The 12,440-nt window shown below is 37.7% G+C and overlaps 1 protein-coding gene across 1 annotated transcript in view; it reads right to left on the reverse strand.

Annotated features, from left to right (window-relative positions):
* Window positions 1-4,795: 4,795 nt before the first annotated feature.
* ptgfrna (prostaglandin F2 receptor inhibitor a) overlaps window positions 4,796-12,440 on the reverse strand; it is a 30,121-nt gene continuing 22,476 nt past the window's right edge. Inside the window, exons 7-8 of the mRNA XM_058787839.1 lie at window positions 8,560-8,859; window positions 4,796-6,300 (exon numbers count right to left, since the gene is read on the reverse strand). Of these exons, the coding sequence (XP_058643822.1) occupies window positions 6,134-6,300; window positions 8,560-8,859 (467 nt within the window). The 3' untranslated portion in view covers window positions 4,796-6,133. The remainder of the gene's footprint in view (window positions 6,301-8,559; window positions 8,860-12,440) is intronic.

Below are 12,440 nucleotides of genomic sequence, written 5' to 3' on the forward strand. Positions count from 1 at the left end.
TTCAGTTTAAGACAAAGTTCTGATTCCCCAAATTCAGATTCCCACACCTGGTGGATCTCACACCAGTCCCCACACCATGTCATCAGAGAAGAGATGTTATTGGAAGCACTTTAGTAGGCACATGACCTTAAAAAACAGTGATGTGCACTGATAAATCATTTACAACAAATACTGCAACATTCCATAAAATAATAAGAGATGTCCATATTTTGATTTTAAGGTATCCTTATAAAATGATTGTGAAAAAGTTTAATTAAAACTAAATTAATATACTGCAATATTAGAATCTAATATAAATTTAAACTATGACAAAGTAAATAAATGCAAATTATTTTTGTGTGAATTTTATTAATTCATTTCTAATTAATATAAAATATTCTAATGCCAGGGCAGGCTAAACACCTAAGGTCAAAGTGGAGTATGTCAAAGACCAATCTAAGAGCTCCACGGTAGTTGTTCACAGGTACAGAAAGTGAAAAAAAAGCAGTAGTGAAACAAGCTTGAAATACATTTGCCTTCTTACTTCAGACACGAGACAAAGCTGATATTTCATTCACTAAAAATAAAAGAGTAAGGGACGGCGTCTGCTTGTCTGTGGTTATTTGAAATTGTAAAATAATTTTAAAAAATACGTCTGAGAAAGCAATTCATGCTTATGAGACTGTCTTATAAATGGTGGGAAAACATGCTGCCTCAACCATTTTAAGCAGAGACCGCAAAGGACTGAACAGCTCACCACCACACACTGAATGTCAAAACAGAGTCAAAAACCCACCACTAATGTTCTCTGTCATTTCAGCTCACACAGGAAAGAATTTAAAGCTTTAAAATTTTAAATATTATACTGCTGTTCAAGTATTCAAAACTATTCTAAATGATATGGTTACACTTTGATATGGGGATGTAGGAAATGATCATATCTTTACAGTATTTAACAAAACGGTGTGAAATTATCATGTCTCTGCCTGTAGACTTGTGTGCGTCATGAGAACCAGAAACTGCTGTGGGTTGAGCTACAGGGGAAGAGTATACTTTTGTGCTCAAAGCCCTTTGTTTGATCACAATGTAAATGTGAATATAAATACAGCAAGAAAAGGAAATGCTGATAAGAAAACATGCAGTGTAAATCCACACTGTGCTTACCTCAGCCATTAAACTAACCTTTTCCATATTAGGCCTACTATTATTCAAGCATCATTACACATGAGATGGGCACTGAAGGAATCACTTTCTCTTGTGTGTTATTTTTAGGACGCCCTCTTGTGGCTCAAACCAGTTTAAAAACACTACTAAGCTGTTTAAAGATAACAATGTTCAGAATAAATTAATGAATAAATTCATATATTCACATTCATAAATTCTTTGGTTTGTCTGCTGCCACTGTTTTCTTCAAATCTCACCATAGATTGTCAATGGACTTTAAATCCAGAAATTGAATGCGCCACTCAAGTACATTCCAGGCAGGAAACTTAAACCAGTCTTTGGCAGATTTGGCTGTATCATTGTCCTGCTAAAAGTCTAATGATCATCAAGCTTCAGTTTACACTCTGAAAGCATCACAAGGCTAAAATGGCCTGATGCTCAAACGAATCCATGACTTTAACTGAAAATTGAGTGTTTAATCTTATCATTATACATTACTGACACTCTATCCTCTAATTTGATACTGTTAAGTGCTTTGACACAATCTGTATTGTTAAAAGCGCTATATAAATAAAGGTGACTTGACATCAGTCACAGTGTCAAGATTTCCACACATCCTGCAGTAGCACTCTTATAACAAGACTGGCCTATTTCCTTGTTTGACCGCGGGGATGGTGTTCTTCTGTTCATAAGCCTTGCCTTTTTTTGCGCTAGACATACTACAGATCCACGGGTCAAGAAAGTTTCAGTTTAGTCTCTTTACTTCATTAAATATTCATCTAGAAACTTTCTGAGGCCTATCCAAATTCCCTTTTTGCAAAAATTGTTTTTGTACAAATACTTTGTTACTGTGACTAAGCAGGTTATAGATTTTGGACGTTTCTACTTTACTTAGATAATAAATGTTTTATGTTGACTTTTTTTTTTTTTAAAGAGAAAATGTACTTTTACAACAATACATTTCTCCAAATCCATTTGTTACATTTGAGATTTGGAGTTTCCAAAGATAACTACACTCTTCACACTTCACATTATACATGCCACATACAGCAAAGTTCCAAAAAGTATTATGGTATTACCATGGTGTTTTGGACACACCAGAGTAGCCTACCATGTAAATATCATGGTACATGAATTTTATGCAATAAATAATCATGCTATATGAACCATGGCATATTACCATCTGATACTGTATCCTACCATTACTGTGCTTTGGTACAGATCCAGTGGGCACAACAGGACAATGTAAAGCTGACTAACAGACATCAGATCTACACTTCCTCTTCTTTCCTGACTATGTTTACATACAGTAGTTGCCATGGCGAGAATGGAGTGTTATCAACCAATAACACCACACCCCCATTTGCTCTCTCAAATCTAATGCTGGTTTGCCAGAAGCATTCTTACCACTGATCATAGATCAGTGGTTCTTACCTAGCCATCGGTGTATTTATGGTCTGGGTTGAAATCCAACCAAATTACACAAAGATATACAAGACAAGAAATGAGCCTTCTCAGACTGTCCAGTGTGTGTTAAGGCATAGAAAACCCACTGGTTCACATTAAGGATAGCGATGAATGCCTAGGCTTGCAAATTAGAAAAAATGAAACCACCTCTGTATAAGGGCATTGCTCAGTGTCAAAGGTCAAGCCTCCTCAAGGCAAGACTGTTTATTTGCCTTTTGGGTGCTTAAAAGGTTAGTTCACCCAAAAATTAAAATTAGCCTGTTATTTACTTACCCTCAAGCCATCCTAGGTGTATATGACTTTCTTCTTTCAGACGAATCCAATCGGAGTAATATTAAAAATTGTCCTGGCACTTCTAAGCTCTATCATTGCAGTGGTCGGGTGTTTCTGTTCAACAGTCCAAAACACGTCAAATAAAGCGCGTGCATCCATAATAAAACGTGCCTGATACAGCTCCAGGGGTGAATAAAGACCTCCTGTAGCGAATCCATGCATTTTTGAAAGACAAATATCCATATTTCAAACATACTAAACACTTTTCTCTTATTACATCTAACTGTCATATGTGGAAGCCGTTCCGGCAGATGATGTAGTACGTCGGCGTTGCGTGATTAGTGACGAACACGGAGAGAGAACAAAATCTACATCATCGTCCTACATCATCCGCCGGGACGGCTTCCGCATACGGCAGTCAGCAGAAGTGAGAGAAAGTTTTGATGTTTGAAATATGGATATTTTTCTTACAAAGCCGCATGGATTTTCTACAGGAGGCCTTTATTCACATCCCGGAGCCGTGTGAGGCACGTTTTATTATGGATGCGCGCACTTTTTTTAATGTGTTTTGGACTGTTAAAGAGAAACACCCACCCACTGCAATGATAACACGTGGAAGAGACAGGACGATTTGTAATATAACTCCGATTGGATTCGTCTGAAAGAAGAAAGTCATATACACCTAGGATGCCTCAAGGGTGAGTAAATCACAGGCTAATTTTCATTTTTGGGTGAACTAACCCTTTAAGAGAGTTAGAAATTATTTTAACAAGTTTTGATGCTCTAGAAATAAACTCTGCCTGACATCACACAATGACCTGGATGACTAAGAACCTTCATAAGCATTCATAAAAGTGGACAGGAAATCCCATGTTGAGACTTGTTGTGAGAGAGTTACAATGAAGTCATTTAGTATCTAACATTAATGCTTTAGAGGAAAAAAGGTGGGGCAAATATCTAAAGAAAAGCAGTTGTAGAAAATTTTAGATATCAACAAAGGACCCTACTCAAAACAAAACAAAACAAAACAAAACAAAACACTTAAATCAAATGCTTCAAATATCAGTATCTGTGTAACTGACAAAGACAAAGCAGCATTAATAAGGGGTTGCATGAGGGAACTTTAAATTTGCTAAAATTGTTCAAATAGCAATGTTTGTATAAGGGTCTTCCACAATTTAATACACTTCAGAAGATGAAACTTGTAGCTAATAGTGCTTACTAGATACATTCTCTGCAAACAGATCAGATCAAAGGGGAAAATTATCAGTGTATAACTTACACTTTTAGAACAAAATTTCATACGGACTGCTTTAAAGGGACTCAAAAACTTTCCATTTCTCCAAAAGAATGACATATAGCCATTTCTTAAAGCAATGGTTCTCACCCAGGGGGCTGTAGGATGACTTAAGTACTTCAATAATAACTCATTATATTATTTCATATATTAAAATAATCTGAATTAATATGAATTAAAAAAATAATAATAAAAAAAGTGTAAATTGAAATGTCTGTTTTTTCTTATATACTTATTTTTATTAATTAATTTATTTAAAATAATTTTAATTGAAGAACAAATTTCTTGAAATTTCTGGATTCACCAAATTGGTTAATTTAATATAATCAATAAAAGTAGTAATTTTGTTTGAAAACAAGCAGCTCCCAGCAGAAATACCAGAAATATTTTAGCCTGTCTGGGACAACAAGGGGCCTTCCAGTCAAGAGGTTAAATCAAGTAAATGAAGGAAGGTAAAAGCTGAAATTAAACAAAAGAGACAAAGCGTCAGTTGTGAGGAATGTAAAGAAATATGACTGCAATTTTATGCATATAAAACACATATTCATTAATAATTAAAATGAGACCAGTGTCTTTCCCAGGGGCTTCTCAACAGATTTGGGATAAACAGAAATCTCAAATCAACACAGTTATACTTTTTTTTATTATTACTGAGAAATATTTTTTGTTGGTTTGCAATTGAGAATTAAAATGAGTCATTGAATAACAAAACAGAAATACTTATTGCGAGAGATGGTAAATGCACATAAAATTTCACACAACTAAAAATAAAAAAGAACAATTCTTAAAAATGAAAAAAAAAAACATTCAATAATATCAATAAATGAACTAAAGTAAAACATCTTGGTGAAATTCCTTTTGACATTTGTCTATAAATGTGGCTCTGAATAGTTCTCTCACTCTGAGATACAGTAAAACAGCCTCTCGCTCGTACCAACAGCTTCCCTTCTCAGAAAATACTTATCTGAACACATTGTGGATTAAGAGAGCATTTGTACAAAAGGATCTACTACAATCATGTCAGTGCGGGTCAGTTGTGTCAGTATAATGAGTGCATTCTGGCAAAAAGAAAAATGCAAGTTCGGGAAACTGAGATGGCATATTGGCATTTCTCGTTGTTTGTGGGCAGGAAAGAGAGTGAGGAATGAGTTAATGCCAACAGTGTGGATATCAGGGCTTTTGAAATGCCTGACAAGCGATCTTTAAAGGCAGGCCGCTCAAAGCCAAGCCACAGATTGACAGCCTGTTTGGTCTGTTCCCTCGAGTGGTCACTTCTCGATCCCAGAATGGCGTGGCGCAGCCTTGAAGCACCCATCCATCAGCCATATTTCCTTTAGCCTGTGGATAAACACTACGCTTTACCGCAGAGCGGAAAGGTCAGTCATTTTAGGTTCCCTACTGTTGGCGGCATAACTCTGACAGGCAGTCGGGGCGGGGGGCACAGCGGACGTCCGCAGACGATGTGACAAACAAAGCCTTGGGGACTGCAGCGGTTTAAAAGGTCAATCTAAAATTGGAGTATCTGCCACACTTACAACTGACAAGTTCTTGGCTCTTTCATTAGAGTCCTTCCTATTAAATGCTATAAAATAATCATCAACTGTACAAACTGTAACATTGCTGGTTTGGCCATTGGGCAGCCCCAAGTTTGTACCAAACAAAATATTTCATTCCTGGTGCTCTCATCCTATCAGCAGTCAGGAAAAACAAAACAAAAAAAAAAACATTGGATGGGGCCGTCAGTGCTCTATTCCTGAGAATAATAAGTGTATTGCTCCCAAGTGGGAATATAGAGCCGTCAATTGGAGTGGCTCAATCCTTGGAGTGCATATAAACAAGTTCTCCATCTCTTATTAAGCAATATGCATATCCACATTCTGTCCCAAAGCATAATACATCAAGTCGGTTGAAGTGGTTTTGGGCAGGATCACAGCAGTGCAAAGGGGGACTGGTTTAATCCATCTCCAGGTCCATAAGCTTGTTACGGGGACGGGGAGTGTGCATGGGGTTCCTGGAGAAACAGCAGTGGGCGACAGCAAGACCCAGCAGCACTGAGAGAAGACCAGCGATCACAGCAGCAGTCAAACCGTATCCCACTGGCATCTTCAATGATTCCCACACTGAAGAATAACAAACAGAATGATCACTGTCAATCACAAACTTTCATAAAGACACCAGATATGAAAATATAAAAGCTATGTAAGCAAAGTTTGGGAGGAGCAGCTGGGGATGTTGATTTCAGAAGGGTTCTCGTAGTCTTTGACATAAACGCCGAAGAGAGGATATGAAGTCATCAACATTATCATAACATTTTTCAGGACCTTTTATTTGTGACAGACAAATACAGCCTCCCAGAACTCTGTAGATATCGCCATCCCAGATGGTCCTCCCAAGCTTGCTTTTATTGGTAGACCGTGGAAACCTCCATGAAAAGTTTTAATAGCCTATCTTTCTCCTGGAGGGCCACTTTCTTGCAGAATTTAGCTACACCACAAGTGCCTGCATGTTTTTAGTGATCTTGAAAACCTTGATTAGCTGGTTCAGGTGTGTTTAATTGGAGCTTAAGCTGAACTCTGCCGGAAGGTGGCCCTCCAGGAAAGCAGAATTGGACACCCCTGGTCTATACACTATATATTGGAGTCATTACTAAAGTCTTTTGTAAGACCCAAACTAATAAAACTTTATGAGATTAATTTAATGAGAGTGGAGTTCAGAAAGTTTTACTTGCTTGTTGTGACAAGGGCATCTATTCACTCTTATCCCAGTGTATCTAATAAGAGATCAGGGGGATATAGAGGGAATGGCTGCATTAGAGCGGATGTGACAGGTCAGTGGGTCTAAAGCAGGGGTCCTCCATCCCTGCTCCTGGAGAGCTACCATCCTGTAGACTTCAGTTCCAACCCTGCTCCAACACACCTGCCTGTTAATTATCAAGTTACCCTGAACACACTGATTAGGTGGTTCAGATGTGCTTAAAGGGATAGTTCACCCAAAAATAAAAATTCTGTCATCATTTGCGCACCCTCAAGTAGTTCCAAACCTGTATGAATGTCTTTGTTCTGCCGAACACAGAGGAAGATATTTTGAAGAAAGTTTGTAACCAGGCTGTTTTGGGGCACCATTGACTTCCATAGTAGGAAAAAAAAAAAAATACTATGGAAGTCAATGATGCCCCAGAACTGCTCTGTTTCCCACATTTTTCAGAATATCTTCCTTTGTGTTCAGCAGAACAAACACATTCAAACAGGTTTGGAACTACTTGAGGGCGAGTAAATGATGACAATTTTCATTTTTGGGTGAATTATCCCTTTAAATGGGGTTGGAGCTAAACTCTGCAGGACGGTAACTCTCCAGAAGCAGGATTAGAAACCGCTGTTCTAAAGGTATACTTGCAGAGACAGGTTTTCCAGGCTTGCTTTCTTTTTCTCATGTATCTGGAACTGGGCTTTAACAATTGACCTATCGGTAAGCCCCGCCCCCCTTAGTTACTGTTGCTCCCTCGGACAAACAAACGGAGTTGCTCACTGTCTTTCAATGACAGCTGCAGTGTGAAAACCTTGTCCCACGATGTTTTTGCACAATTTTGGACACAGAAGGCCACCAAATGGGAATTAAATATTCCATGGAGGGATTTATAACATATTTAAAAATAAATACGGTGGGTAACTCAAAGCGAGGGTTTACAGATCACAATGCAAGCGGGAGAGGTCTCATATTACGGTCGGTCCTCACGATCGCGGATGACAACATGCAGGATCAACACTGTTCATGTATCGCAGGGAACGATTAAATTAATGCACATTTAACCAGTTTAATATGGAGAGGCATTCGTTTATGTGTTTTTGACCTACACTGTACAAGACGCGAGAACAGTTCGCTATTTAGGTTTGTACATTAGCATGGACCCACTAACTTTAACGTTAGCTAGTTTTAGCCAGAGATAGCTTGCTAAAGCACAATAACATTAATGTTCTGCTTGAGCAGATGAAAACTGTAACTTAATGAGTGTATGACAACCAGAAAATGAACGTTTTTGTCTTCATTTGTATTGGGGTGAATACTTAGGGACATTTTGCTCTGTTTTGTTTGGATTCAGGAAAATAATAAAATAAATTATATCGCTCATCCTCTCAGGATACCTGGAATCAGTGTTACGAGTACCCCAGACACATTGTTTTTCCATTTTTGAAGCATAAACCCCATAAAACCGATGCGAGCTTCGGATCTTCCAAGGTTTCTCTATGGCGCTGAAACCTAAAGATGTCCGAGTTCCGCTCCCCCTGCAACTGATACTCGACTGCCATTGGCTAGTCTGCGTTCGAGGGGAGGGGCTTACCGATAGGTCAATTCCCATACCTAGACACAGCCAAGATTCTTACATTCTATTTTGACAGATAGAAATGATGAAGCAGAGGTGAGGTCCTTCTCCTTGTTCCAGGCACCAGTAGCAGGGGACAGGAGCCAGGGTGTGGCGGTACAGTAGTATTCTCCCACATCTCTATCCTGAATCTTGTGTAAGCTCAGGATGAACGTGTGTCGGTCGGTGCGCTCCAGACTGGTGTCATTGGAGCCAGTCTTCTTTACCACTCCCCAGCGGTCCATACTGATGAGAGGTTGGACTCCATTATCAACAGCCCGGTTTGTGTTCTGGAACCAGCGTACATCAAATGCCATATCACCTGTGGAACGGACAGTGCAAAACAAATTATTTAAGCCAGCATGGAATGAAAATGGACATTTAAATCTCTTCGTTACACTTGACGAACAGTTTGTAGATTGTGAAACAGAAGTGTTGCTTTACATATATTCGTAACTGAATATCCTGTTTCACTCACAAATATGTCTGATTATAGAAGGTAAATGGGTTTTGGGTGGTATTCTACACTGACTTTAATCATGAGGGGTAATTTCCCGTGAATGCTAAGGTGGAGTCAATACGTTCATAGGCGTGCTGTTGCTGCGGCTTATTCAAGCAAGTGTGTGCCATAACCACAAGGGTATTCAAGTGTATGGAAAGAAAACAAAGCTAAACAGTGTCTTTCAAGTGTCTGAATACCATATACACTCCCTGATGATCCAGAGTGAGGCAGCAGCAGTCAGACAGACTCAGGCAGGCCTCTGCATGCTGTCCTTACTGCTATGTGTGGAATCTCAATGAAGGCCATTGGGTAATCAGAAACTGACAACCATGAGCGCAGCTCAAGCCCACCACAATTCACCACAGCATTCTGCTACTCATCAAGTAAAAACCAAGACTACATCTCATAGCAGAATCCCATGTTAACAGCAGACAGCTTATGATTCTTAAAGTGTATGGATCGTCATATTTATTTATGATTTTGTGACATTTTAATTGTTGCAGAATTGTTTTAGCTATATCTTGTATTTTTACACTATATACTGATTTTCTCTGACACGGCTTAAGTTTTTTTAAAACATTTTTATGTATATATGTATTCATACACATACTACCATTCATAAATTTTTTACATGGTTTGGAAAGAAGTCTTTTCAGTGCTGCATTTATTTTCTCAAACTACAGTAAAAATGGTAATATTGTGAAATATTACTTCAATTTCAAACAACAGTTATGTTAATACATTTTAAATTACATTTAATACATTTTTATTCCTGTGAAGCAAGGCTGAATTTTCAGCAGCCATTACTCCAGTCTTCAGTTAATATTTTTGTGGAAACCATTATAATTTTTTTATTTTTTGAGGAATCTACGAAAGTGAATAACAGCTTTTATTTAAACTATAATACTTTGAAACAATGTAGAAGTCTTTATTGTAACCTTGGTTACGTATTAATAAAAGTAATAACATCTTAACCTGAAAGCCTATATGCATGTGCATAAATACATACAATGTTGACATAACTTTTCTGCTATATCATCACCTTCTCTATCATACAGTTATCAATTACCTTACAAATAAATCTCCAAATTAGATTTAAGATCCATTCCAACCATGATGACTCTAGATGGAAAATTAAGGAAAGGCTTTGACACTGTGGCCCTGAATAGCTTTATATACATATATCCTTTCATCAGTAGATGAGGAATGACAGGCCCTAACTAGAACTCACTTCCGGGCCCGAGGGTGGACAAATGGCATAAAGGCTGAGTTGATTGTTCCTCACATTTGCTGGATGATTGTGTCTTTTCTACATTTATGCTGTCTGTGGTGATTAATGACTGAACTGTACTTCCTCAATTCGACATCTACAGCTGCAAGTTATTATGAACTATGAGAGAGAAATGGATCAAAGCCTTATAAAGTGATCCTCAAACTACTCAATTTTACTTTTTTTTCTTTAACCAGTTAGGCAAAAGTGAATTAAAAGCCTTGATATGATAATATGATGCTTGATGCTGAAGTGCTCTAGCAAACAACCACAGCTGTGTTAGACCAGCTTCATATTATCATCTCATTCATAAAATAAAAAGAAAGAATAAAATAAAAGATTAAATAAAGATCAAATAACATAAGTCAGATGGAGCAGCCACAAAATTACTATTAGAGTAGGCCTAGTATTTATCATCCATCAAAACAATTCCCCAGTGGAAGAAAAAGCTATTATTATGAAAGTGAACACGTATCTCATTGTTTCACAATGGCCTCCCAAATGTAAATCCCTAAAATGAAAAAAATGCCATTTAAAAATAATTTTTTTTTTTTTGCTTCATAGTGCCTTCAGCCTATGAAATGTTTTGTGTAGGACTTAATACATACATTGGATGCTGTTAAACTGCACAGGCATTTTCTATGAACCTGAGATCATAAGGAGCCTAAGGGAGCAGTGCTGCCCTTATTCTCAACCACTGTGAACAACAACTAGGCCAAAATTAGCCTTGAAACAAGGAAATGTTCTTTCTGCTCTAATCGAGCCCAGAATAAAAGAAGAAACCCTCTCAGAACTCATGAGTAACTCTGACTGTACTCATGGGTACTTTCATCTTCCGGCCTTCCGCTATCTTTCAGCTGAAGCACATGTTTTTGACTGCATTACTTGAGTACATTAGTCAGCCTGTGTGCAAGAACAAGCAATGTAGACATTAAGATTTATGAATTTAATTAAAAATTAAACATTGTAATGTGACTTCATAATGCAGTGCTGTAGAGGAACAGTTCACCCAAATGTAGGTGAACATTTAATTCCCAACTCGTATTCAACTTCTTTTTCAGTGGAACACAAAAGTAATCTTCACGCAGCTCATGGCAGATAATTCGCACAAAAATGACAATTCTGGCATCATTTACTTACCCTCATGTTGTTCCAAAACTGTACATCTTTATTTCTTCTGTGGAACATAAAAGATGATAAACCGTGTTCAATGTTCCATTGAAAATGGAAGTCATTGGGCTTGTTTGATTCCCAATGGTTTGGAACAACATGAGGATGAGTAAATGATGACAATAATCATAATTTTTGGGTGGAGACTTGCTTCGGTTTGTTTTTTGTTTGCCAAACAAAACTTATTAAAGCTTTGGAATATACAGATGAGTTCTGTGTGGAAAATGAGACATCAAACTGGATTAGAAAGACATGAGGGTGAGTAAATGATGACTGAATATTCATTCTTAGGTCAACTGTGATTTTAATAGACAAATCCTCAGAGACATACTGTCTATTGCTGCTTGACTCCCTGAGGATTACTCTTAAAGAAACACAATAGAAACAGAAACTTCTCTTCCTTCAGGGCGATAATCTTTGAAAAACCGAACAATAAAACCAGCACAAAAACATCTCGTTTTTCTATACTGTATTTTGAAAAGAGAAGTGTGAACATTGTGCTGACATGTATCTATGACTACAGCATGTGTGTGCCTGCCTGTGGCTACAGACCGATGAAGAAGGAACGTTTTACGCCGTGTTCTGTGTATTACCCAACATTCAACCACAAGTGTGCAACATTTCTGACTGATACGATCACAGCAGGCAATGTGACCAACTGCAGCCTGCAGCTCTGTATCACTAGGATCACTAAAAAAAGTAAACATCCAACCACTCGCATCTAATACAACTCATTGCATTTCCTATAGGAAATGGCAGTGCTTGAAAGGCAGCAATATAACAGTTTTATATTCACTAACAAGCAATTAGTCTGTCCACACCAAATCACATTTTTAATCCCATTCTACAGAGTTTCACCAAAAATGTATGCAAAAATGCCAAAATGCTAAACTTCCCAAAAGTATGTTTGCTCTGTTGACCACAGAAGCCTCAAATGTAAAGTTAATGCACTTTTTTAAAA

Source organism: Onychostoma macrolepis, chromosome 09 (assembly GCF_012432095.1).
Source record: "Onychostoma macrolepis isolate SWU-2019 chromosome 09, ASM1243209v1, whole genome shotgun sequence".
Lineage (NCBI taxonomy): Eukaryota > Metazoa > Chordata > Actinopteri > Cypriniformes > Cyprinidae > Onychostoma > Onychostoma macrolepis.